This window comes from Anopheles merus, chromosome 2L (assembly GCF_017562075.2).
Source record: "Anopheles merus strain MAF chromosome 2L, AmerM5.1, whole genome shotgun sequence".
Lineage (NCBI taxonomy): Eukaryota > Metazoa > Arthropoda > Insecta > Diptera > Culicidae > Anopheles > Anopheles merus.
In genome coordinates this window covers 30,202,687-30,229,881 of record NC_054083.1, presented here as the reverse complement: position 1 = coordinate 30,229,881, position 27,195 = coordinate 30,202,687, and the positions used below count along the sequence as shown (strand labels likewise).

General features: G+C 47.2%; 1 protein-coding gene across 4 annotated transcripts; it reads right to left on the bottom strand.

Annotated features, from left to right (window-relative positions):
- LOC121591726 (tight junction-associated protein 1) lies at positions 1 to 26,972 on the bottom strand. 4 transcript variants are annotated; one of them, XM_041912582.1, is made up of 6 exons: positions 26,102 to 26,972; positions 20,849 to 21,184; positions 13,188 to 13,271; positions 12,712 to 12,913; positions 5,769 to 7,027; positions 1 to 4,829 (listed from the first exon to the last, which is right to left on the bottom strand). In XM_041912582.1, exons 1-6 carry the CDS (start codon positions 26,120 to 26,122, stop codon positions 3,177 to 3,179), a joined length of 3,555 nt encoding a protein of 1,184 aa, XP_041768516.1. In that variant the 5' UTR covers positions 26,123 to 26,972; the 3' UTR covers positions 1 to 3,176. The 4 variants fall into 4 exon arrangements, with proteins under 4 accessions (XP_041768516.1, XP_041768517.1, XP_041768518.1 ...); XM_041912583.1 differs by having other exon boundaries at positions 12,718 to 12,913; positions 26,102 to 26,971; XM_041912584.1 differs by lacking the exon at positions 26,102 to 26,972 and adding an exon at positions 21,769 to 21,849.
- Between the last annotated feature and the right edge of the window lie 223 nt (positions 26,973 to 27,195).

Here is a 27,195-nt window from a genome sequence, read left to right as displayed (position 1 = left end):
TTTAGGGCAGTTTTTAGCGACGGAAGAATGAAAATGACGCACAATATTGTACGGGTTAATTATGCTTATAAAACCATTAAAAACATGGGCTGTTTACTTAGAAAACGGGTTGTACAGACTGGAAGAGATGGATTTGTATTGCTTCGGTGTAGGGAATTGTAAGTTTCGTGTTGTTTTAGTCTATTGTATGAAGAAGAGCAAATGAGTTCTTTTTGCTTTTGAGAGTGAAAAACAAAATACGAAAAATGATTTGAACAAAAACAAAACAGAAAAAGGAAAACAAAACAAAAAAACATTCCATTCCGCAGCCTTGCCGTTTGCCGACTGTATGCCCGAAATTGTTTGTCCAACAAAAAGGGACAAAGGGCAAAGTCTGGATAGCCTCCGCAAACCATCCCATCGTACCCGGAAGTCTGGGAACAAAAACGCTCTCAATCTTCACCAAATATTTCTAGGCGGTTTGCATCGTTGTGCCCTTCGCACCGGTTTGTTACCGAACGGAATTTCATTACTTGGCGAAGGCTGATAAGAACGTCATCGCCCACAATCGGAAGTAAAAAAAAAGAGGAATGCACAACTGGAATGCAGCACTATCGGGCACGCAAAGCGATATGAGACGAGATATGACCAACGCATATGGATGGATGGATTGACGGTGAAATGGGAATTGGGAACTCGGGGAATGTGGATTGCTCGATCGATCGATGAAAAATGACATTTTCTTTTTTATTAATGGTATACGCGCGTTACGATGTAAATATAGTGTGTTACGAGTTACGAGTTAGTAAGCTGATCGTCCTTAAATTAAAGCGTAGTTGCAGTTTCTCTAGGTAGGATAGGGGATATATTCTCCCCTCTTACATATCGCAGCGCAGATCCTCTCCCGGTGGTGATAGTACATAGTGCAGGTGATATAAGGTGATAGAGATTTGTTAGTAGGTTAGTTTTGTGGAACGGTTTTTGCACAGAACGGTACATCTAAAGGTACGCCACAACACGGGCACAACGGGAGCGAAGCGGAAACACGGGGAAGAAAGGATAACGTAGAACGGAAGGCAAGCTTTAGCAAAGGCAGGCATTTTATATTGTGCGATGATTATATGGTTGGTCAATGGGATGGAGGGAGGGAGGGGAAAAAGTGGGATGGGAAGAAGGGGGATGATATAATAGTTAAGTTTGTTTACATACGGGTGTATATCACATGAAGCCATCTAAAGGAGTATATTCTTTGTCGCGCGGCATGGGTGTTTCACATCATCGAACAAATGAGAGCCTTGGGGCGAAATTTCGCTTTGCTTTTTGGTAGTAAGTAAGGGCGAAAACATGCACTTAACGATCCATGAGCGATCGCGCACATTGCGCATCACTTCATATAGCGCTTGCGCGTTGCGATAAATGCGGTTAGATATGAATGTTAACGCATGTAAGCGAAAATGTTGTAATTTATCTGTGTCTGTGTTATGCTTTTTTGTTTTTGTTTTTGTTTTTTTGTTTTTTGGTTTCGAACTGTTGCTGCAGATATACATATTATCACGACGCACAGGATACAGGCTTTTGCTTCTGCATTTGCTTTTGATGCCTTATGTTGGAGCTCTGTTTCTTTACTAACTCCACTGCGCCCTTTTCGCTCTACGGAAGATTCTAAGCCCAAGCCACGAACGTCATTTGTTTGTTATTGTTGTTTCATCACGCAACGGTTGGCATATAATTGTTATAGTACGCTGTCTGGTGTATAGGTTTGCTTTTCCATATGCTCAAAGGAAGAAGAGGGGGTTTTTTTGTGTGAGGGAGAAGTATAAGGGGAGCGTGTGCTACTCCTGCCCGATGCCCGCGCTTATATATGTATATATATATATAGTTAATATGTATAGTGGGAGTAAATATCCTGCTCCGTTCTGTATCCTTCTCGCTTTCCACACTATCAATCAACGGGGGAGGGAAAAAAGGCATGGTTACATGTGTTGCAGTGTCAACAGTACAGCACTGCTGGCGAAATAAAAAAAAATACGACACGCACTCGGCCACCTTTCTTACATCCATCTCCGCCCTTATTTTAGCCATTGCTTATACTACAAACAGACAATACATGTACACTTCGCTTCTTGATTTATCCGATACTACCGTTTAATCTCTACCCACTGGTCGCGCTTTGCCGAAGGAACTCTCAGCTCGTTGGGTGGTTTTGGGGTTGGGTTGGTAATGCATTATAAAGTTGATTGATTATTCTATATTCCCTCTTTTTTCCCGCCCACATTAATGCTGTTTTTTCTCTTCTTTTTGCTCTCTATCACTAGCAGTTCTGGTATGGTTGGTTTGGTTTCATTACTTTTTTTGATTATTAACTGATTTTGGACACTCCCGCTGGTACAGAAGCATGTTCCACGTGGGTTGCGACGTCCACAGAATGTAGAAAACTATATGGAATGAGGCGGTTACACTATTCGAATAATAAAACTAAACACATTTACATACTACGCTTAACCGGTTAAGCGTGCTTGTGCGGCGTCCTAAGCAAAACAAGCTACTCACCCATACTCAGCAAGAAAAATAAACCCTAGACTAAATTATTGGAATTATTTCTTAACCTTTTCCCCTCCCAGGCTTCCCCTTTTCCCCCATGGCGCCGATTTTGGCAAAGCGCACTGGCTATTTGTATATAATATATTGGATTTTTTGGTTTTGGACGTTTTACTACTACAGCGAATGTTTGGCAATTAACTCTAAACATAAATGAGCACTTTGATTCCCTTTCTCGCTTCCTTTTTTTCTCCTTCTCTCTCATTCTCTCCCTCAACACACGATTGCACGTGCACCGTTGCACTTTAAACCCAAAACTTTATCAATGATAAGCCCTACCTGCTGCGGGGTCACCTTCCCCCCCTTTTGTGCTTCGATCTTGGCGCGTGTGCCCTTTTGCCTAAGTGTCTGTGTGTGAGTGGTGTGGCCTATCTTCACTACGAGTTACATACCTATGCGACTACGCGTTCAACAATGTTTTATTTTGTAAGCAACGTTCGGTATATGTATCCATTAACTAATCCGAAGCTCTGGTTTCCGCCACCCCTCGCTTCGCCCCTCTTTCCGGACACCTGTCTTCCTGGCCGGGCCAGCATGTTTGTGCGAGCGTGTGTAGTTTCCCCCCTGTTACAGGAGTTGCTGTTTTTTTTTTTTTGTCTTTACAGATTCGTTTCCGTCCGGTGTGGATTGATCGGGTACTTGTGACTGTTGCCGTACATGTTGTTACCCCCCGCGCCACCAGTGCCAGAATGGTGCTGGTACGGTGCTTGCGTCTGCTGCGCTACCGCCATCCCGGGAAACAAGCCCTTGGTGCATGGGTCGCGCACCGGCCGGACGGGTTCGTCGCCGCCCCGGCCCTTCACGCTGGAGGCAGAGGACGAGATGAGCGACTGGCGCCGCACCGTGGACCATTCGTTCTGCTTCAGCAGAAACTGTTTCACGTTGTACTCCATCTGGGCGAGATCGACGCTGCTGCTGTCGTCGTCGTCGTCGTTGCCGTCCGGATGGTGCGGGTCCGGGTCGGGCAGGGGCGCCAGCCGGCGATCGTCACCCGCGAGGCACTGTCCGGTGAGCGCACTGTCCCGCAGCACCGTCACGGTGCTGCCCTTCCGGATGGCACCGAGCGCAGCACTGGTGGGACCGGGTGCGACCGTCGTCGCATTGCTGTTGTAGTCCAGCATGCCGGACGGTGCGGCCGTACCGTTCGGAAGGGTGCTGCTGCTGTTGAGATTGTTGCAGTACCCGTGCTTCGCGCCAGCGGTCATGCCCCGGTCCGGCTTGGGGGCGTTCATGCCACCGCCAAAGGTGGCGGCGCTCGCGTAGTTACCATTGAGCAGACTGCTACCGGTACCGGCGGGACCGTACGGGTGCCCCAGCCGGCCCATCGACGGTTTCGCCTCGCAGCCCGCCGGCTTACCACCGGTGGACGGCACGGTTGGACGGGAAGCCTTCGGCGGTATGCCGGGCGCGGTAGCATTGTTGTTCAAGCTGTCCGCCGTCAGCGCACCACCGGCCGTCGGCTCGTTGTCCGACTCGGTGTTGCTGAGCGGTTCCGCCGCATTGCCGAGCTTCGAGTTGTTCTGCACCCACTCGGCGACCCGGGACAGCTGCTGGCGGCGCAGTATCGCACTCTCCTGCAGGTCGATTTCGCTCGAGATGGAGCTGGACTGGGTGCAGGACTTCTTCGACGTCACGTCGATACCCTCCAGCTTGTTGACGTTGATGTCGAGGCGCGGTTTGGGCAGCGCGGCCGCACCGAGCTTGGTGTTGATCAGCAAATTGCTCACCTCCTCCCCGATCGTACACAGCCGGTCGGAGGAGTGGGGTGAGGTGGTGGTGCTCATATTGCACACCTGCTTGCTACCACCGCCCGCATCCTCATGACCCCTGACAGCTTCTCCACCGCCACCCTCATCGACACGGTTAATCGTTCCGCTGATGAGGCTTCCGTGCCCATCCGGTCCACCGTCTCCGGCAGGACCGAGCGCACCACCGGTTGCCAGGGAGGATTTGACCGGCGTGGTCATGGGTTTGGTGTAGCCCGCGGGCGATGAAATGGATTCGCCGGAAGACGTTGCCGTCGGCAGGTTGGTGGTTTTGATCGCACCGTTCAGCCCGATCGATGGATCGTCGTCCAGCAGCAGCTCCTCGTCGAGGAACTTGGCACGGCGCGTGTACATGACCGGGGTCGGTGGCTTCGAGTCTAGCCCTTCGAGTCCATCGTCGACGAGATTGTCCAGTAGGATGTTGCTCGAACCGTTCTGTATTCGCAGCGCACAGATACGCGGACCGGACATCTTGGGATTTTCAGCCTAAAAGGCAAATAGAAATGATGCATTAATGGAGTTCATAGGCCTATTTCATACAGAATTTAAAAGATTTGCAGCAAACAAGCAATCGTTGAGGATCGATCGTCCAGTTTAGTGGTGGGAGCTCGGAATCGGACCTACCCGATTCCGATTCCGTGTTCGGAATCAATTCCGGAGCCGATTCCGATGCTGGAATCGATTCCTATTCCGGAGCCAATATCGGAGCTGATTCCGGGGGTGGTTCAGAAATTGATTCCACAAACGGAATCAACTCCGGAATCAGTATCGATTCCGTAATCGGAATCGACCTGGGAAACGCAATTTACTCCAGGTAATGGAATAAGAATTGACTCCAGAATCATAATTAGCTCCTGAATGAGAATCAGTTCTTGAATTGAAATAAGGAGTTGCAGAGGCGAAATCATTCCGGGAATCTCCGCGAGAATTAATCGTTTACAAGCAAATTTTGATTCTTTGTGGCTATCAATACGTAGCATCATTGGATCTAAACGTGTATTCTTATTGAGATGCTGAAACCGATCCCGATTTCGAAGCCGATTCCGGAGACAATTCCGATCCCGGAGCCGAATTTGGTTCCGGAACTGATTCCTATTCCTGAACCGATTATGATTCCGGAACCAATTCCTGAGCCGATTCCTGTTCCGAAGCCAATTCCGATTCCGAAATCGATTCGAGAAACTGATTCTCGACCTATTATCCGAACTCGATTCCAGAAATCTTTGGAGCTATCAAGAATCGATTCCAACGAAAACTTCATTTTTCCCATCACTAGTCCAGTTGCTTTTCGAAACAAAACACAAACTGTCAACAGGCGCGTAGAGCTTCGCTTTGCTACGAAGCTTTAAGCACGCGCGCTCCGCGGATTGCCTACATTCTGGCGCTTACGCTTCACGGTGACGCTTCCCCGCAAATCACTCTCACCTTGATGGTTTTGATGAGATTGCGATTAAAGATCTCGAACATCTTCGCACCGTCCTTCTCCGGATCCTTGCTGCTCGTCCTGCTCCACAGGCTGTTGGTGCTGCCGACCGTATGGTACAGCCCGCTGCCCACACTGCCACTGGCGGACGTGCCGTACTTGCCCGACGGTCCCGGCACACCACCATTCCCGGTGGACGAGGAGATTGGCGTCGCGTGGCTGCCGCTCATCTGATCCGTGTCCTTAATAATGTACGAGGGCGAATCGTGCGCAAGCTTCGATGCCGTCGGATCGGCTCGACTAAGCTGCGGTGTCATTTGTCCAGCACCGGCACTGCCACCGCAAACCGGTGGCTTACTCTGCTTGAAGGCAGTATCCCCGGGCAGCTTCTTTGTGTGCTGCTGTGTGGTCGTCGGCACTTTCCCAGCAGCAAGCTTGTTGTGTTGCTGCTGCTGCTGCTGCTGCTGCTGCTGAAGATGATGCTGGTCGGTCTGGTTCGCTGAGAGCGAGGCGGACCGTTCCACCGCAAGCCGATGGTGCCCCAGGATGGGATTAACCATCAGGTCGTCCTTCTTGGTCGGCACCACCAGCAGTGCGAGCGGATCGGACGTATCGCTTCCCTCCCCGCCCGTGCCAATGTCACCACAGGCGGCCCCGTTCGCCGACCCGCCCGGCCGGACCGCCGTCGTCGGCGAAACCTTGTCCGGGGTGGTCAGGTAGTCCGAGACGCTGCTCTTCGTCTCCGAGATGACGCTGTCGCTCGACTTGATCAGCTTCAGCATGTACGGGCTGTTGTGGTGGGACGGCGAGTTCAGGTTGCTGCTGCACCGCAGACAGAGCAGCGTGTTGGTGCCATTCGCGTGGTCCCCGCGCACGAGCGTCTGCGTCGCCACGCTGTAGTACTTCTGGTCGCTGCCGAGCAGGTCGGCCAGCAGCAGCGAGCCGGACGCGTGCAGGCGCGCCGACTCGACCGCACCGCCACCGCCCTGAGGGCACACGCACGTATCACAGTGTTTGATCGGTGTGCCGAGCAGCGCGTCGCTCGACTTCAGCTCGTCTTCGAGGAACTTGGCCATCACGGACGGCGACACGACGTTCTGGCCGTCGCCGAGCAGGCTGTCGGTCGTGCCGGGGACAGCGGGCGTCGTGCCGAGCGGCACGACCAGTGGGGCTTCCTGTTGCTGCTGCTGGCCGGACTGCTCACGCTGACCGTGGTTCGACTGCTTGCCACCCGGCAGCTGTCCGTCCTGACTGCCACCGTCTGCGTGTGGGCAGTGTGCAATGAAGTGGAGGGGGGGGGGGAGAGGAAAGGAAAGTAAGTTAATTAAATCCTTCAATGTGCGTTTGTTACGTTAAAGTGGTTAGTTCCATTTTGGGGCCGGTGGAAAGTGGTTTGTTGGAGGCGGTTTTTTGCGTGCGGCTGAAAGTGCTAAAAGTGGAATTCAATTAAACACTCTCCATTCATGCGTTCGTGTGTTTCGATATTGAAGATTAAAATTGATTTCTGCTCATCTGGGCACACGCGTACACGCTTCAAACCAGCCGAAAGTCCACCAGCCCCGTCCATTCCAGCCCAGACACCATTTATTACATCTAACAGCTAGATTAACGTGCAAGTGCGCCAGTGCAGGGTTCGCAAAAAAGCGCCAGGATTACAGCCATGCTTCCTAAATCTATTTATTTCCAACCGAACTACACACACACACACACACACACACACAAACACACAATTGCTACTGCAACAAGAGTTGGATAAGAGAGGAACACACATAACACCAACAGCCAGCGAACGTTTAACCCCCTCGCTTATACGTCGTTTTGGTCTGCTTTTCCGCACAAACCTTTTTGACCGAGAACTTTGGGGGTGGCCATCGCCGCTCAGTGGGCTGCCTCTACTCCCGTGTGCACTCGGACGGAAACTAATGAAACAGGGCTCACTCTCGCTACACAATCCACAACGCCCGACACAAACCCGGGAGCGGTAAAAGTATTGATTTATCCAGATCCTCCAAACAACGCTGGCAATACTACTACTCTGTGTGTGTGTGTGTGTGTTGTTTTTTCTTCTTCCTTTTTTTCTACTCTATCCATTCCATTTTTTTCTGTATCCATTTTTGCAAACTGTAAGCGGGCCTATGAGAGTGGTGCGATGGCAGGCTATATATTGCATGCGATGCACGTTTTGCCTCCACGCGGGCGCACGGATCAAACACACCGGGTGGATTTATGGTGGACGAAACGAACGAAAAACACACACACATACACACACACCCCGACCCCCGGGTATGGGAGATTGGATGATGGATCCAGCATTTAAAACGGGGCTTTGAACGGGATCGAATGGGGGGAAGGAGAAAGAAGGGGACAAGGTATTTGACGTTCTAAGTTAAGGAAATATATCCTTCTATAAATACACCGCGGCAAAAGCAGTCCGAGGCTTATTCGATCGGTTAACGTTTCGTGTTTTGCTTTCCCCCCGTTGCTCTCTGCGCTGCTCGTAACCCCTCTCAACGGGATATCGGTTGGACACGCGAAAGACCCCTCCACCTGGTGTGGGGGCAAAATTGTATAGCTAAGCTGAGGATAGGTAATAAGGGAGGCAGTAAGGGGAGGAGAGAAGAAAAAACAAAACTCATATAAATAGGGCCTTAAAGACAACAGTAGGAACAACAACACAAACACACACACACACATACACACACACCACGTGGAAAAAAGCACGCGATTCCGGTCCGGAAAACGGTTTTTGAAACTGGCAGGAAACTTTCCCTTCCTTCCTGCCGAACGCCAGTGCACCGAAGAACGCCACCAAGACGCCAACAAGAAGGGGTGCCAGGGTGCCTTTCCGATAGAGGTATCGGGTCGTTTTGCGTGGACCGATTCAACAGGAAAGGAAAGTGAAACACACACACAGAGGCGCCCGAGCTGGGCACACTACAGACAGGAACCGATAAATTGGCACACACACGCCATCCATTACTCCCTGGTTCCCTTCGTTGGAATGTCCAGCGGTGGCGCCCTGCTAGAAGAACACCTTTTGGGCTCCACCGGGCGGGTGTTTATGGTAATGCTTGGTAGCGTTTTACCGGCCAGCATAAATTAAGCTCACGAGCCTCCCAGCCATTGTGCAGCGGCGGGGGGGCTTAGGGGACTGCACACGAATTTTGCCAACAAACACAGCCACAATGCTCCCCCCCCCCTTAATGCGTGCTATCGTGCAACAAAGCGGCCCTGTACTTCTGGACCTTAAATAAATAATGTCAATTTAGTGGTACCATTTTCACGAAGGGCTGACTTGCCCAACGGTGTCGCTGCCACTTTCCGTGCGATAACCTGCAGCGCCACCGCCGAGCTGCGTCCCGCCGCATGCGATATAAATCCGGAGTGATTGTTGATGACAGTCTAGCTAATAATTTATCCAACCATCTGTGTCTGTGACAGAGCCGGGTAAAGGAGCCGTGCCCGCAACAGGGAGACGGCGAGTTTTCAAGAACGGCGTAAGCTTTTCCTCGCGAGAGTGTTTGTTTACACTTCTACTCCCATCATATTGTTTGAACTACAAGCACTCCGAGCACTACTACGACTACTGCTGGCAGCTTGATTATGTTAAGCCGGGAACTGCCGGGCTGCTGCTGCTCGTTCGGAGTTTTGCGGTTTTGCATAATCAACGCTGATTACCTTTAAACCGAACCCGAGTTTTGGAAACTTGGAAAGTTTTGTGCAAATAGTAACCCCACCAACGGGGTAACACTTGCCAGTCCAAAACCACTTCACCACAAACCCGACGATGGGTTCGTCGTATTCATTTCACTTAAAATTGGCTCACATTTAACCTTTTCGGGGCGCTTCGCTTCACTTCCTCATTGCTCGTGCTCCTGTCCAAGGCTGAGCCTGGTTTGATTCGATTAAAATGAAATTATGATAATGGGTAAAAGATATTGCTAGCCGTTGTTTATCCTTCCGAAACAATGTTGTCGGTGCCGGGCCTCCGTCTGCCGCCATAGCGTATCCATAACGGCCCCGCGTTAACCCATTAGCAGTAATCCCGCGGTTTTGCTTTATTGCCTTTACCCGTGAGGTGCCTGCGGCATCATTAGAAGACCTGAAAACGAAGGACAACAAAAAAAACCTCACGAGTACAACCACATCCACACGGGTAGTCGAATGGTACTCGGGGGAGCTAAGCAAAAAAACAAAGAAAAAAAGGGTTCACATATTTGCATTTTTCATTTCATCTCCAAGGGGGCGTGAATGTGCGCGAGCGTTATGATCGTTAGCGGGCGCCTGGAGAACATTCAGCGCTGGGGCACAAAAATGTTCCACCCATTAAGCGCACCTTAGGTCATGGTTAAGTGATTTGCTTGGGAGTCGAACACATCAAAGCAAGACAAATAAGAGTCAGCAAAAGGGAGATGGAGAATTGCAATGTTGAGCGATAGGTGGTTGAGCGATTTTACAGGGTTGAAAGATGCTGGAAAGCCTTTTAAAAGGATTATGTTTTATCCTGTTTGTTGAAGCGATAGCTTAAGAAATGTTGCTAGATGCACCTGATCCCTCTTGGTTTGAAGTTCAACTAGATGTCAATGTTCCGGTAAGCGTTCGACAGCATTTGTTTATACCCAATGTTTATACGCAAAAATGTTAGTTTGCTTATTGTAACGTGTAACGATTAGTTGAGTCTACTTGCATCAGAAACCAAGAAGCTAATTAAGGTAGCTTTGATGGCATAAGATACAATCAAGAAATTGAATGTGTCAAGGTACTAAATTATAATACGACTATTAAAATGAAATTGAATCCTTAGATGAAATTCAAATACTGACACATGCATACATCTTAGTCTTAGTCCAAGAGATCCAAATATAATCCATAAGATAAAACATCCTCTAAGATCCCTATTGTTCATCCTTATCTCATCAAATTGTAGCATCGACTACATCAAGGATTTTGAAATCACCGAATCAGGATCACCTTCTGGGTGCTGTCTGGTTGCATCACCTGTCACCTACCCATATAAAAATATTGCGAAATCCTCTTTCATACATACGATATTTCTTCAATAGAAGCGCTTTTTGTCATAAATAAATGCATTTATGTACATCGGCAGGCTTGCTGCAACGATAAGCTATGACGACACTTTTGGGCATCTTATGAATTCACTGGAGAGGATAAGCTCTAATATAAAAACATCGTCCGAAATTCCAAACGTTGCATCTTTAATGTCCTTCCCTTGTTTTGGTTGGCCAGTGTGTGGCAGTTCCAATTTCTTACACGAATGCGTTTGGCAGTCCGAGCACAGCTGCAGTGCACGTGAAGCCATCGTGTCTAGGCAATGCGCCAAATTGTAGGAAAAGACAAACTCCAAACTTTTCAATTATTTACACCTGCTGAAAGTCCTGAAATCTACTTGGGTGAAGTCTGCGAGTAAAAGGCACCACACATACGAAGAGGTACAAAACTTGGGAACACTAACACACATTTATACTTAGCATCTATGTTAGTTACACTTTTCTTATACCAACACACGGTAGCAAACAGCGACGAGGAGTGTCCTTTTTTTAAGGAAACCCTCCACAGCACAAACACAATCTCCGACACTAATTAACGATAGTGCGAGGAAACCTTACCTACAGCATTAGCACAGCATTATGACACTTAAAAAGCACTTCCCGCAAAGGGTGTAGTAGTCACAGTGCAAACAAATCTTAATCTAACCATCACCAACCACCGACCACTGCAGTACGTGCAAAAGGTGGTAAAGCATGCAGGTAAGTACCACCGACTTACGCGCTAAAACACTAAAAGTAATTACAACCAGAGCGCTACATACTAAAAGTAGAACAGAACAGAACGAAAAAAAAACAAAGGAACTAAAAATCGGGTGTGAAGAAGGTGTGCTTTGTGCATACATTTTCCAGCCTGCAAACAGTGCAAACAGCTTGCGTTCTACGTACAACAGCAAGGAAGGAAGAAAGACACCGGTACATCAACTGCATGCATGCATGTGCTGCCACGCGCTGTGCACACCTCTCCTGTGGCCAATACTTGGTGGATAGAAGGAACGCGAAAAAACTTTGACGAAACTGGGCGGTTCTTGTATCGCATTCACGTTAACGGGAAAGTTACTGAGAGAAGAGCAAAAGTTTAAGCCTAGTCTGGCAAAAAAATGGGGGAAAAAATTGCGTTCGAAACTGGAGCAAAGTTTGCAAAGGTACTAATTAGCGTGACGAGGGGGTAATGAGTGTTGGACTATTTTTATCACAATAGATTTGCTTAAAAAATAGAAAAATGCATCAGACAACTTAAAAAAAAAGGTATTGAAAAGCTAAAAAGAATAAGCTTTCTTGCAGTAGCTTAACAAAGGTCGCGATCGTGGGGCAGCGAAAGAAATGTGCCAACGGGTGATAATGGAAATTAATGGCCCCAAATGCTGCTGCATAAATAAGAGAAAGAAAGAGAGAGAGATAGAGAGAGGAAGCCGATGTGTGCATAAAGGCATAGAGTAAAGAAGAAAACTTCCCATAAAGCACCAATTTCTTTGCTGAAAATGGCGCCGAAAGCAGGAAAACGCTCGCGGAAAGAGGGAAACATAAATTACAAACTAAAGAGAAAAAAAACTAACTAATTCATTATCGTTCTTAAAAAGCCCGTGATGTGCAAGGGAAAGCAAAATAAATACACGCTATTGCTCAAACAATCAAGCACAAGTGCATACGAACGCACATACAAAAAATAAGACTTTCTGAAAGCTACAAAGTTGTCCACGGGTGGCTACGAAAATCCACTGGCCATGCAAAAAATAAAAAAAGAAGGATATCGACAGCATACAGCAGCGGCAGCGCAGCACTACAAGCACACAGTGAAGGAAACGGCAACCGACGGGCGGGTGCGTTGGAAGGAGGAAAAAGCTATGCAAACCGCTACACGCCTCCCTCGGCTACTAACACTTACCAAGCCCTCGCATCGAATAGACCATGGCGGTCGGAGGGAAGGGACAGAGTGGGGGTGGACTGTCGGAGGCTGGCAGCACGTGGTACGAGTTGGTGGTGGCCATCCCGACGCCGCTCGTGCTGCCCTCCGAGTCGGAGTGTGAGTTCGTGTCGAGGCGCATGTACGTGGCCACCTTGGACTGAATTTCGATCGGAAGCTGGAAAGGAAAGGACGAAACGATTGGAAGCAAAAGTCAGTTGTAAAGCATGGCCGCACACAGAAAAGAGAGAAAGAGAGAGAAGAGTTACACATTCAAAGTAGCAAATTTTGCTACGTTTGCTAACGTCATTCTACTGTGGGATGAGAAACCGGGTCTCTTTATTATAATTCATGAACCTTGCACCTCACGCGCGTAGATAACATTTCCCGGCAACGATGTGTCGTCCTTGCCGTACAACTTTCTTACAGTCGACATCCCATTTAAAACTTACCGAGGAAAGTTTCGGCGATACAAAGCTGTCCGGCTTGCACTGCAGCAACTGTATCGCCACACTGATGTCGGTTTTGTATCGTTCCTGCAAGAAAGAGAGAGAGAGAGAGAGAGTGAGCCATAGGGAGAGAAAAGATTAAAAATGGAAAAAAATACGATGGATAAAAAAGCACACAATCCTCAGTTTCTATCCGTTCCCGGTGAAGCACTAAGCAATCACGCGAGGCACAGGAGTTCAATCATTCGCAAAGCGCACCATTTCCGGTTGCACTTGAGCCGTCGTGTTGAAGTCATTTGGTGTAGAAAGGAGCAGAGCAGTTCCCCTTCCCCACTTCTTTACAGCATTAGTACGGAAGCATAGCAAAGTGGGAAAAGATTGATTCGTTGCTTTGTCCTGCCTCGCTTTCCCGACCGTACACTTCGACGCCCGGAGGTTATTGCCAGTTGACCTTTTTTTCGTTGCGTTCGTTTGGGGTGGCTAAGGGTAGTGATTTTTTTTTCTTTTTTTCTACAATCACAGGTAGTCTAATATGTCTTACAATTCTAACAGTAAAAAGTAAAAGTTAGAGAGTGTATTTGTGGATAGTGTGTATCATCTATTATCAAATAGATCGTTGCATATTTAATAGATATTGATCATTAATTTGACATTTCCATTATATTGCTTGTTATAACATCTAAATAAGAACATAAATTAATACACTAAAAGTTATGGACAAACACGTGTCGTTGAAATGTGTCTTTCTCTTAAAACTACATTGTGAATATTGCAGAGCTTTCGTTGCAATTAGAAAAGAAAATTCTTGTTGGATCTGAATTAAAATTGCATACTTTCAGGCGGACATTTGAACATGTTGTATAATATTGCAAAATTTGGACTTTGTAGAAGCGAATACATGTAAAAATAGTTCAAAAGAGCTGCAGCTAAGGTCGATAGTCTTCAGATGTTGAACCAGGATTAAAAAAAAAAACTAGGAGTCGACATTTTTATTTCGTATTGCTATCGTATGAAACATAAACCAATCTTATAATTTTTATAATAAATCCCAGTTTTGGAGTTCAAATAAATTTATATAACTCTAAAGTAACTTTCAAACACGATCAAAATAGGGTCAAGTAGTGCACCCTTCGGTTACATCCCCACCGTCGTAGTACAAAGCATTCCATTATGCTGTTATCCTTACGGCGACACACACCCATTGGACGATGGATGTGTATTTATACATTTTTTAATTCCTCCCTCCCATACCGAAAGTGCGGCCAGAAAGTGAGCCATTGATGCCTTAAGAAGCGGAAAAAGAAAAAAATATCCCTCAAAAGCCCACAAGCAATAAACAGAGCAACAACAAATAATAGATAGGGAAAAAAAACCCCTCTTAACCTTACACATGCACACTACCAATCTGCACACATCCATCCATCCGGAGCAGCCACCGGGCCTCGGTTGCAACGCACTCGGTGAGCAATTTTTCCTCCCTTTATATGTGTTTTTTTTCTTGCGAGGAAAAACTTACACACCAACACGCTAGAGCTGCCGCCGGTCCGCCACAATGATGGAAGAAGATTAATGGAAAAAATTATTTCGACCCCTCGCCGGCGATGGCGCAAACCATCAAAAGAATGGCAAACAGACCGAGCAAAACTGGAAGCTGCAGCAAACTACCGCTCACTCGCGCGTCTTAGAAGAATGCTATTCACCCGAGGGTTTCCCTTTTTCGCCCGTTCGTTGCCATTCTTCTGCTCGGATGTGTGTCCCTGTGTTGCGTGGTGGAAAAGAAGGAAGGCACCGGAGATGGAAAAATTTAATTATATACACAGTGCGGCCGATGGAGGCACCCAAGTGCGCCGGAATTCGACTCAAGCATCCGTATGCGTTGGGAAAAGAGAGAGAGAGAGAGAGAGGGATCGAGTGTAGCATTACAGTACATTACGCGTTCTCGGAAGCACAAATGATGGCATCCAGTGAGTGGTGTCTGTTGTGGAAATGGTCGATTGCTATACAGCACGTAGTTGGGGTTACGGCATGTTTGTTATTGTATTAGAGGTTCTTGTTAGCTGATGGATGTGCTAGTGGCAAGTGTGTAAGTTTTGTGATGTATTAAATTGCAGCAGGTATGAGTATTTGCCCATAGAAGTATTATTTTCATATTGATTTCTCTTACTCTACACCTTTTTTTATTATTTGCGTTTACCTTTCAATTCACTGGAATACATTGAGAAAATGAGCACTGTAAAATTCCACAATGATACTGTGGTGCAAATTTGCCAGTTGTTTGCATCACAAAGCGCAAGCAAGGTGTGGCAAAAACCCCCTTTCGTTTGAATGCTAATTATGCAGCCATGGTAATGTTCCCCCGCCCTGCAGTGCTAAATTATGTTAAGTAATGAACTGTAAACGGATGGCTGGTGGAAATAAAACCATAAACCCAATGGCACCACGACCATTGAACCAGCTAATCTCCACCCTTTGTAGTTGTAACAGGTTGTGCAAACAAACGAGACCCACTTTGCCCGGGATGCTTACCGGTAGTGCCGGCAATCATCGCTGTAAGTGATCCTTGCCAGCATCCTTTCCACGACCCATTGTTAGTGCGTGTCTGTGAGAGTGAGCGTGTGTTTGCGTTTGTGGATCTACTTCCATAAGACCTATCAACTCTAAACGCTCTCACGCTCTACATTTCATACCGACCGTAATGATCTGTTTTCCACAGCACGAGTAGCGAAACAACCGAGTTGAGTGGGTAAGCAGTTGCTCTCGCCAAATCTTTCACAACACCGGGCCCACCGGCAAGATTATCCACGCACGAGGGGTACCATCATCTCACGGGCGTCTAATCCTTTGAGGCAGTCTAGCAAAGTAATAACGCAAAATATAGACTGCGTAATCCATCGAGTGGCCGGTTTGCTCGTTGCTTTGTTTTCCGTAGCGCCCACGCTCCAATCAGTTGGTATTACAGCTCCAAACGATATCACCACTCGCTCCCTTTTTCCACCCTACGGATGCTTAGGAAACGGGACAGCGGATCGCACCAAACCGGAAAGCGGCCAAGATACCTTGGGCGGCCCAAAATACATTCGTAAACAAGGAAACGGATCATGGCGCTGATCCCGAGCGTCCCAAACGTCGCCCGAGCCGTTCGGTAGTAGTAATGGAATGAAAAGGCGAAAACTGGAAGGTACATGGTACATGGCAAACATGCCACAGAGTTCAACTGGCAAACAGAACTGGATTATCACCTACCTACCTACTGGACCGTGGTTGGATTGTGTCGGTGTCGGATTTTCCCGAGTCATTCTTTGCGGCCATGCCTTGCGGTATCTATTCACACCGTCAACGTCAAAGTTTCTTTTGTCGGTGGGCATTTTCTTTCTTTTCGGGGGGTTATCGGTAGAGAGGAAATGTCGAAGCTTTAAAAAAAACCCGAGTTTCTTAATTAATACATTTTTTTCTTTAGCCCAGTAAAAGGATACTTGTTTGTACTTGTCAAACAGCTAGACAAAAGCAAAAAGCTCGAAATTGATTTTGAACAAAACCAAACGAAAGAAGCTATTAGAAGGTTGAAGCAAAAAATGTAGAAAAAATATATTTCCTTATTTGTTTGATTAGATTCAAGTTTTTCAGTTAAACGATATTTTCTTTTAACATCTTTTTCCAATTTTTACTGCAGCATAAAGCTCATTTAAATGACAACCCGTGTACTGGCTGCTTAATGGGTTGTGTTTCTTTCCACTCTTTTCCGCCATTTACGACACGGCCTGCTGCTCGCCATTGGAAATTTTATTTTGTAGGTCAAGAGGATTTTAAACATGATTCGTCCATTTCATACACGCTTCTTCACGTGAATTGCTTACACATTCACGTCGAGCAGGCAAAGTGATCATTTTGTTGTAATGATTTGCCACTTTTCACCAATACTGTCGTATCCATATCAACGGACGCTGATCACTGTCGGGGTGTTAGCACATTTTTTTGCAAGTTTGAATAAAACTTCAAAGCGTTTTTTCATGGCTGGAAAGTGTTCAAAAGCCATATAAAAAACCCCGGGATAAAATTGACGAGTTGCACTTCCTCCACAGAAATTTGCTGACTGCATAATATTTTCCCTTCCGAGCAAAAAACCAAAAAACTATGCATATTTGCAAATGGTTTTACAAAATGGTACCGCGATGCTGATGCAAGCGAAAAACGTTCGGGGCATCGGGATTTGTTTGCTCAAGCGATCCTTGTACGCTTCTTTTCTTTCTTTCCATGCACACACCATGTAAACGATACGATTTACACGTAACCGGACGAGCATAGAGCAAAACCCACCCGACGCGGTAAGTGTGGGCGAACCCTGGAGCAATCCACTTTTCTTTGTCCGGACGGACGAGAAGGACGTTTCCGCTTACTTGAGCAAATCATCGATACTTACACCGGGAGGGTACAAGACATGTATCGGTCCCTTCCCATTTATTTATGCTCTTGCACCTCTTCAACGGCGGGGTGCTTTTGCTCGTATACCCGTGTGCGTCCGCGTGGCTCAACGTGTTACCGGGAAACTTTCGCGCCAGTGATACTGTTGCAAATAGCAGCAGTAGTAGTAGTGGTAACCATATCTGTCACCAGCTTCACCAGAGATTCCGCTGAACTTCCCTGGCACGTTGATGTAGGATGATGAAGCTCCTGGCCTTTCCCTTTCCCAGGTTGGGATCCGGGGTGCTGCCTGCTTTGTTTTTCTTGCTCCAGATTTCCATAGCATGATAGCACAGGAGAAAAAGGTCCAATTTTTCGGCTCACTGAAGCACACGCTCTTTCCCCCGTCCCCAGCCGCACAAACGCGGGCAAGGTTGACGACACTTATTCTGCTTCAATGAACCATCGGATTGTCGATTCCGTTCGAATTCCCGGTTTTATTTCCTCGCGAAGGATCGGTCACTAACAAGCGCTCCAGCCAGTCGGTTGCTGTGTTGCTGTGTTGGATTCGATGGATTCGGTGTGATGGAGTGTGCGCCATTTTCCCTTAAGCTATTTGACCGTATTCCGGGTGTTGGCGCTAAAGTACAATAACTGTCCGGCTGTCCGGTGGGTTGACCGGCTGGAAGTAATCGCTTTACTGGGGGGACCTGCTGCGGGGGATAAAAGCTGTTGTGACGTTGTTTTATGGCCATTGTAATGGGAATATAATGCCAAACCGCAGATTGTTTCGGTACTTGCTGTGATGTTAGTAGATCCGAAATAGTATCCAAAACCGGTACGCATCCGCCCTTCCCCAGCTGGGCAAATATGTTTCACACATCCTCAGCCTACGCAAACCAAACACACACACACACAACTTTCCAACTTTGTCCTTCCTTTTGTACAATAAATCAATTTTGTACCCTTCCAGGGGAATTGCGTCGCAGCATCCCTTCGCTTAGCTCACCCCTAAAATCGAAAAAAAAGTACATGAGCGACCCCTTTTTTCCTTCCCTGTGTCACAGTGGCACCGTTGGACAAAAAGTAAGATGAACTCAACCGCAGCACGGTGCCCTATTTTTGTCCGGGAAGGTATGGAAAATCCACTCATCAAACAGCGCACCATCGACAGCAAAATGCCGGAAAGTGTAAAGTGAGGCGACGAAGGGAAGGATAAACACACACTCAGTGTAGGGTGGTTTTTGCATGGCCCCACCGATACATTTCCTTCATCCGTTTTCAATTCGCTCTCGCTATATAGCATGGGTGCGCAATCGTGTGCGCAAAATGGGATCAATACTTCAAGCCCCAATCCAACAGGTAGCGCTTGTATGAGTGTGTGTGTGTGTATGTGTGTGTGTGTGTGTGCTTACACTTCGATTTTATAATCAATAAAAATCAATACAATAACATCTCTCTCCCTTCTTCAGGGAACGTGTTTTGGCACGACCCGGAGCTGGCTCGGTGGTTGGACCGGGCGATGTACTTTTCTGACAGGATGAAGACATTTGGATGTTGTATCTTCAATTGAGCATGTAAGCAGCATTGAATAGGGCGAGCCAGAGTGTATGGTAATGGCAGATAGCTGCTTTCGATGGACCATGCGATGGGGTTAAGATGCATTGGCTTTTGTGTTGTAAATAACACGTGTTTAAGCTCCAATAGAGGTCCAAACCTCCACGCTTTTCAAGATTCTGAGTGTCCTGTTGGGGTTACATTCACAACCGTAACTCTGTTGCAGCATATTTCTTAATTGTGATGCTTTTAAACAAATCTTTATCTAGAACGCGTGTCTATTTTGTGAAGTCTTTGTGGAATAGTGTGGATCTTTGCAATGCCACTCTTCAGTTTACCTAAAGAGCATACCTTATTGCCACTATTCTGAACTTTGATGATGAACCATTTCAATCCAAAACAAAACATTGAGCATCTCTTGTATTGCAAATCACATTTGAACCTCTACGAATTAGCTCCAGCATCGCCGCTATGCTAATTATCTAAAAGCTCATTCTCCTTCCAACGGCGCCGAGGCGCAGAGGCAAAGATTTGCAACACAACCAGCATAAGCTGAACGCTAAGAAGCGTTGTTATACGATTTGTGGAAAATCCAATCACGTGGTGAAGCTTATTAACATGCTTCAATTGTTCGCTTTTTTGTTCCCAATCTCTATTTGCATGTACACAGATCTGAGCAGCAGCAGCAGCAGCAGTTTGGATGACATCATCACAATGTCCTTCAATTGCAGCTACGTCCGCTATGTAGCGCACCAGGCGACCACCAACAGCCCCCGGGTCCACAAAACCGGGTCAACCCGAGACACATTCATTTTGGGTTGGCGCCCCCGAAAATTTGCTCGCCCCTAGTGCGCCCCCCTGCCGGCGTGAGTCATCCATGGTCGTTTTTCATCCACAGCGACCGATTTTCCCGGTTCAAGTTCAAGCGAAGCCGGTGCGTGTGTGTGAGAGGGAGATTTGAAGTTGTCCGTTCCCTGGACCGACGCCAGTGAATCTCGACAGCAGCAGCAGCAGCAGCAGAAGTAGCAACAGCAACCGATAAATGTGTCGGGTACTTGCGTTGCTGCTCGGAGGAGGCCAATTCGATTCCATGGTGCTGCTGGCGGCTAAAAGACTATAGCCAATCGATGAGACTCGAGCACGAATGTGAGTGAAGAACGAACGCCAAAGATCAAGTGGAAAGGAGGAGCCTAGCATCCGGACATGAACGGTTGTTACTAATCGAATCATGTTCCTTTTCGATCCGGATCCGGGCAGATTGAGGTCAGCCCGAACAATCGGCACCCTCCCCGAAGGGGTGAATTAGCTCGGGTTGCGTTGAGTTTGCTCCACGTGATTGTTGCCTTCGAGGCATTTCTGTTCCTGATATAATGCTTTTCAGGGAATGGTTCAGGTCATCATACAAAGTGTTACTTTTTTTTCGATAAGTACCATCTAATAAATCATTCCGCAACTGAATTTGGATTATGATGGCATTAAAGCGTTCGAGATGGTATCGTACAAACATCATAAAATGGCTATTAAAGACGCTTGATGCTATCTAAGACACGATCTGGAATGCTTCAGATGTGGCGATAAGCGGCGAACGTCGCTAATAGTCGTTTGGAGCAGTGCGTTCAATCGCTTCAAAACGTGTTTTATCCATTAAAAAGCAAAGTCACAACTACCCCTCAAAAAAAAAACACACACACACAGAGAACTATACTTACAATCTCTCGCTTGAGGCTCTGGATGTTGTAGTTGGCCTGCGCCAGCCGTACGCTCAGCGTCGCGACGTCGCTCGTCAGCTGGGCCCGCTCGCTCGAGTTCCGGTCGACCAGCTTCAGCAGCTTGTCCTCCAGGTTTTGGTTCAGCTTCTGGACGCGCTTGTGCGACTCGTACAGCCGCTCGTACTTGTCCTGCCAGGCGATGATGCTGTCCTCCAGCTCGACCTGCCGGTCGCTCTCCTGCAGGCAGGCACTTTCCATCGCCAGCAGCTGCGTGTGCTTGTCCGCCAGCGCACTCTTCAGCACCTCGATCTCGGCCGCGAGCTGCACCTCGCAGTTCTGTCGCAAATGGAAAAAAAAAGTTGAATGAGTACATGAGTGAGAACTTGTATCCAGCAGTCACATAATGACGTCATAATAACGAGGTAAAAATGTCATCACAATTTTTTTGGACTCTTTTTTATCCGAGACAAACCACACCACAAGTGAGAAAAATCCTTCAATAATAGTGTACAGTTGCATAAAGGTAAAAAAAAACAACACAAAAGCCCAAAGATACAGGATTTGCTCATTCACTAACGCAAAAAGCTCAGACAAGGGCAAATGAGTACTGGGTAGCTTTCAAATGGAACCTCACGTTTGCTACCCTTCCCCCCGCGCAATGACCCCAGCTTGCCATCATTTAACATCAAATTCTCGAGACAGACGGGGGGGGGGGAGGAAACCACACACGTCACTGTGCGGTTGACTCTCGGAAAAAAACGTCCTTGTTCGGATTGTTTGCACTGCCGCGAATACATGGGCGTCATAAAGTCAGGGAGGGACCAGTGAACAAACACAATCCGAACCGAACAATAATGTTGCATTTACGACGGGTAGGGACGAAGCGAACGTGATGCAAAATGATACAAAAGAACACACACACAAAAGTCCCCATATCACTTCACCAAAACCTGGGAGCGAAGGGACCCAGTCAGTCGGTCGGTCGGTGGCTACTGTCTGTCATTCAATCTTTGCAGCAATGCCTACTGGGGGTTTGGTTTTGTTTTTTTTTTTGTTTCTGTTTTTCATTTTGCTTCCACGTGAGAAAAGTGGTTTGCTGATGGAAAAACAAGCTGCTGCTGATGCGGCTGTGGCGCAAGATGCGCGTAGTTCTGCGCTACGCTGAACCGTAAAAAAAATGAAAACCATCCGACCATCTCTCTCTACACACAAACACACACAAAAGCTGCAAACCATGCAAAGGTATTCCCCATTCACTGGGTGCACTTTTGACATTTTCGAATTGTATGGTATGGAGGGTTTTTATTCTTAGTTTTTAGCCTTCTCTTCTGTGGTTTTTGTGAGCGGCTCACAATAATTCTTCGAATGAAAACCTTCCAGACGGGCGCGAATCACGTAGACATTATTATCAAATGCCGACAGAACAGCCTTGCGGGAGAGCAAACCTTTGAAATGAATCGTGCATGTGATGGAAAGAGTTCATATTCGCTGCTGATTAAAAACAAGGCACGATGGTTGTTCTGGAGCGGAGCTCTGGTTAAATCTCGAGAGAGTTAATTTGTATTATGGTTGAAGTAAGGGGACATGACGTACATTCGATGTGTGCTATAGCAAAATAAAGAAGAGATGTGTAAAACCGCCAAAAGAAGGTCACCAAATCCCCTCCACAGGGAGTGGCCACATGTTAGAAGTGTTTTTAAATAATTCAGAACATGTTAAACCATGCGAGGTAATGTAGTATGTTGGGCATAATTACGTTGAATCATGTTAAATATGATTATTTTGTCAATTTGAACTTCGCATTTAACGAGTAATGACAATTATAAATTTCATTAGCTCAATAATGAAGCTCGGGATGCTGTGTTCGCCCTTTCTAACATCCCAAAAGTCATTCAACTCTAGTCGCAAGCATCTCTCTAATCACCCCCCACACACACGCACCGATAGAACCAGCTCGTTGCTGCAGCGCCACTGCACTGGCTTTAACCAACACCATCAACACCTCCCAACAGCAGTGCACCGTACGAGCGGGGAATGTCTTGCCAACGTCGCTTAAATTTTATTTATTACCCTTTAATCTAGCGTCAAAACGGTTCCGCTTCCCGTCCGCGACCGCACACTCATTTTCCGCCATAATTTCGCTACAGCCAGCCAGTGGAGCCTGCCTGGGATGCGCGCTACAACACCGGTGTAAAACAAATACCACAGACTCAGCTGCCAGCCACACACCGTAACAAAGAAACCGAACACTGTGAAGAGACACTGCTCGTGCTCGCGATGTGCGGTTTTTTGCTACCAGCGTTTAGCTTCTTTTTTTCCCCCTTCTGTTGCTACTCTTTATCTGTGCTGGCCTCTGCCTGCTGTACAGCGGTGCACAACACAAACTGCGGTCGCCTCGGATCTACAATCTACAGCGAGTGTGCCGGGCGACTGATAAGACGCGGGATGACGCGGTACCCTCGCGGACAGTGATGCCGGGACGCGCCCGTGTGTGCCCGGGTGTCGGATTCTCGTGCCACAAACTTTGTGGTGCGCTTGATAGGAGGCAGATAGTTTGCCGGCGGCATCTCGGCAACCTCGGAGTGCCGGTTGTGTGGAATGTGTGGGGCTTCGGTTTTTGGGATGGTATGGTGGGCGGGAGGGCTTTTAAGGAAAATAATGAACGTATGGGGTGGTTCGCTTCGCCGACCTTTGGTAACGGGCAGGGGGTCGGGTCAGGAGCTATCGCTTCCCGTCTGTAGCGTCACGAGCAAATCATCGACATCACCGACGGACCAAATGGGTTTTCAAGAGCGGAGTTCGTTATTAAAAACGATTACATCACGGTTTTATCCCTGCAAGAACTATAGTGTTACCGTGTTTAATTTTAATATCAATGGTCTTTTAATAGAAAAAATTAATTGAAATTAAAATAATATTTTAATAAGATTAGTATACCTCATTTATTCCACAGAAACCAAAGAGAACCCAATCAAAGAGCTGTCTAACATTTTCCTATAAGAATCTCAATGAGATTATATCTATAACCAATGGAGACGCCTAGCCTTTGGAGCATGAAGTGTAAGTAAAATATATGTGAATTGTAAATTGTATACTTTAAATATAAACAGTACAAAATATCTATAAAATTGTCAATCCAGCCATCAAAGATCATAATTGATGAAGCTTGCTATCTATCATTAAAATCTTAACACAATCTAGCACACGTTTACAGCCAAGTGTCGGCCTCAATCATCAACCGACCCTGACAAGGTTTGAAAACTTTGTCACCCCTTATTTTCCCGATAAATGAATGTGAAAATCCTTCACCGACGCCATCGCTGACGTGCCTGCGTGCTTGTTTGTGTGTGTTTGTGTATTTCTGTGTGGTAAGGAGCATCATTACCGAGCCCACAGCCGATACGATGTGGTACGGTCGCAGCGTAGGTAATTGAATTTGCTCATCCTAGAACATCCCTCCCTACCACCCGAACCCTCGGAGTCGCTCGGAAGGGGCATAAATCGCAACACATCCCTCCCAGAGACGGTAAAACATGACGGACGAAACCTGTTGCAAATTAAACTCATCTCCGTTTGCATCTCGAACCGATGTCGCCACCTCCAACGCCAAACCCAACACAGGCACGGAAAGACGCAATTCGACGAAATGCCATCCTTTCTTGTAAAAGGACCTTGCCCGTACGCTTGTCCCGCTGACAACCAATTACGCTTTCCAGCAAGGCGAAATTAATTTCAAAAAATAAAATAACGTCCCTTCAAACGGGCAGGCTCCTGATAAGGATGGACGGAGTGGAGAGATTAAGTATCCTGCAGTGCACTCAATCACACACAGCTACACAGAGACACCCACCCGCGGGCAATCGGATGACGTACGGAATTGGTCGTGCCCCACGAAGGGTACGACGTCATTGCTTGGCGCGCACTGGTATTGGTGTTGGTTGCGTGTATCCTTCCCCGAACAACGCGCGGAGTGCAGGTATGGGCGTTGCAGCAATTGCATTGCGAAGGGGGAGGCGGGACCATTAAGTTGCATCAGCGTAATCACGTCACATTAGAGGCGCGCGGATATGGTTTGTGCAGCAACTGGATGCCTTTGAAATTGAGTTTCACTCGCACGACACGAGCCCCCTGCATCGACATCCGGGAGCTTTACGTCACGCAGAAGGAAGTGGATCTTGTGCGCTATCGTTCTTATCGCTCAGAGGATAGCATTGAGAATATACAGATTGTACTTTAAAATGTTTCACTTTTTAGGTGCTTTTTGTTGAGAAATTAACCATTCTCAGAAAGCAAAAAACCAAGCAGAATCTCCAACATCCATCGCCAGGGACCGAAATATATCACCCCATCATACACACAAAACACCTGCAAAACGTGTCCTTCCTATCTCTCACACACTGTTGCATAGAAACAGGCAAAAAGGACGTCAAACACGACTGGAAGGTAATATGGCAGTACCTTCCCTCCTTTCTAATAAAAACGTCCACAATTAGACCACAACCATCGACTCCTCTGCGTCACCCTTAAAACGCCTTCACGGCGTTGCAGTTATTGTTGTTTTGGCAGAGTTTCACCGTTCGTCTAAGCAGGCCGGGACCGGAGCGGTTGCTTACTTTCGGTTTGACAGGCGAAAATGGTCACGTAGTAAATAAAAGTAGCAAACAAAAAGAAACATGAAACAACCCCTCTTTATTTCTCACTTTCTCTCTCTCTCTCTCTCTCTCTCTCTCTCTCTCTCTCTCTCTCTCTCTATCTCTTGAGGGAATAGAGACATTTAAAATTCTGCACCCGAGAGCGTTCATCCCTTTTATGAGGGATGTTTTTTCCCTGTTTTTTTTTGCTACACTCTAGTCTCGAACGGTTTGTTGTGGGTTGTTGCTGCTATCGAGAGGACGGGATGGGACATTGGACGTTGTTGGTTGGAAGGTCAAAATTCCCGTTTTATTACTGCAGAGCCTTTTTCCAAACACTACCACAATGATGCCCGAATATAACCACACAGTCACACACACACACATACACACGCAGATGCTCTTTTTCACACATCGTAGACGAGCGCGCTCGCTCTCGCACTCTTTCTCTCTGTCGCTCTTGATTAACCTTCCTCGAAACAATCGGAAAACCATCAAACGGGAAGTCAAAAAGGACACGCGGAAGACAAAAGGGCAAAGGATGGCAAGGATGGCACACTAAGGGGTGGATTTTCTTCCCAACACAACTCTCCCACCGGGAAACGGGAATGCGTCGTAATACCTGCTCACTGTTGGACGACATGTTGGGCCGCAGGCTGTACGCGGGGGTACGTTTGATTTACGCCGTTACGTACGGCAGCCAGCCACCCCTGCGGCCACCACTATGCGGAGGAGGTTGCTTAATGCACGGGAAGCACAACACGGACACGTTCGGCACAGCACTGTATTTGCATTACGCCCTTTAGAAAATTGCACCAAACTTTCTACACTCCACACAAAGCCACATAAGCACACATTTACACGCGAGCGAACTCGAACTCAAACAGACAAATAACACACGCAAAAAAACACTCTCCTCAGGCGGCACGATGGCCGACGGAAGATAAGCCGTAACCCGCAACAATGTTTTGCGCAACACAATTGTCGGGAGCGGGCAGGTTGTGTTGGGGCAGTTGCGATGATTTTTTACCGAACCGAAGCTGCGATTAATACTTTCAGGGTGTTTTCTTTTTATATATATACGAATTTTGTGCGAAACGGTGTAACTTCGTTTGCATTTCCGTGTCTCCCTATCGCCACTGGACGCACAGCTGTAGCAAAAGGGCAAAGGGCAATGGGCACGGTGCTACGAAACTATACGACCCTTCTGGCACCAACGGTTGAAAGTGGTAATTTCTTTATTTTCTTTCTCCGCTGTTTGTTTGCCACTCCACCCACCCAGAATTGCACTTTTTCCACTGTACACATACACATGCACACACATATACACACACAGAGTAGCGCGCGCGCGTGGTCGCGTACGCCAATGGAGACGCAAGGCAGCGGCACCGACCGAACCGACACGAATGACAGCACCGTTGGAAAACACGGCGCTTTTGCGTTTGGAAAACGGAGTTTTCCTGCTTTGAAGGGATGTGCGTGAGAGAGTGTGGGCCTTTTGCTCTCTTCCGCGTGCGCGCGCTCTCTCTCTCTCGTGCTCGCTATCGCAATGGTGGATGGTTGGTGCGTACATTTGTGGTGACAGATTAAGGAAGAAACACATTAAAATTATTTTGTGAAATAATATGTCAAATAAGGAAACTATGGACTGTTTTTTTGTATATTTAAATACTTTTTATAGAACAGATATGAATACGATTAGGAAATTGTTAAAAC

What these genes read in the sequence shown, in the direction of transcription:
- LOC121591726 (XM_041912582.1), bottom strand. Translation starts at nt 26,122, where the DNA reads ATGTCGTCCAACAGTGAGCAG. An exon ending in TGTCGTCCAACAGTGAGCAG is followed by an intron (nt 21,185 to 26,101) that starts GTATTACGACGC and finishes CATTTGCGACAG; the next exon opens with AACTGCGAGGTGCAGCTCGC. An exon ending in TATCGCCGAAACTTTCCTCG is followed by an intron (nt 12,914 to 13,187) that starts GTAAGTTTTAAA and finishes TTTCCTTTCCAG; the next exon opens with CTTCCGATCGAAATTCAGTC.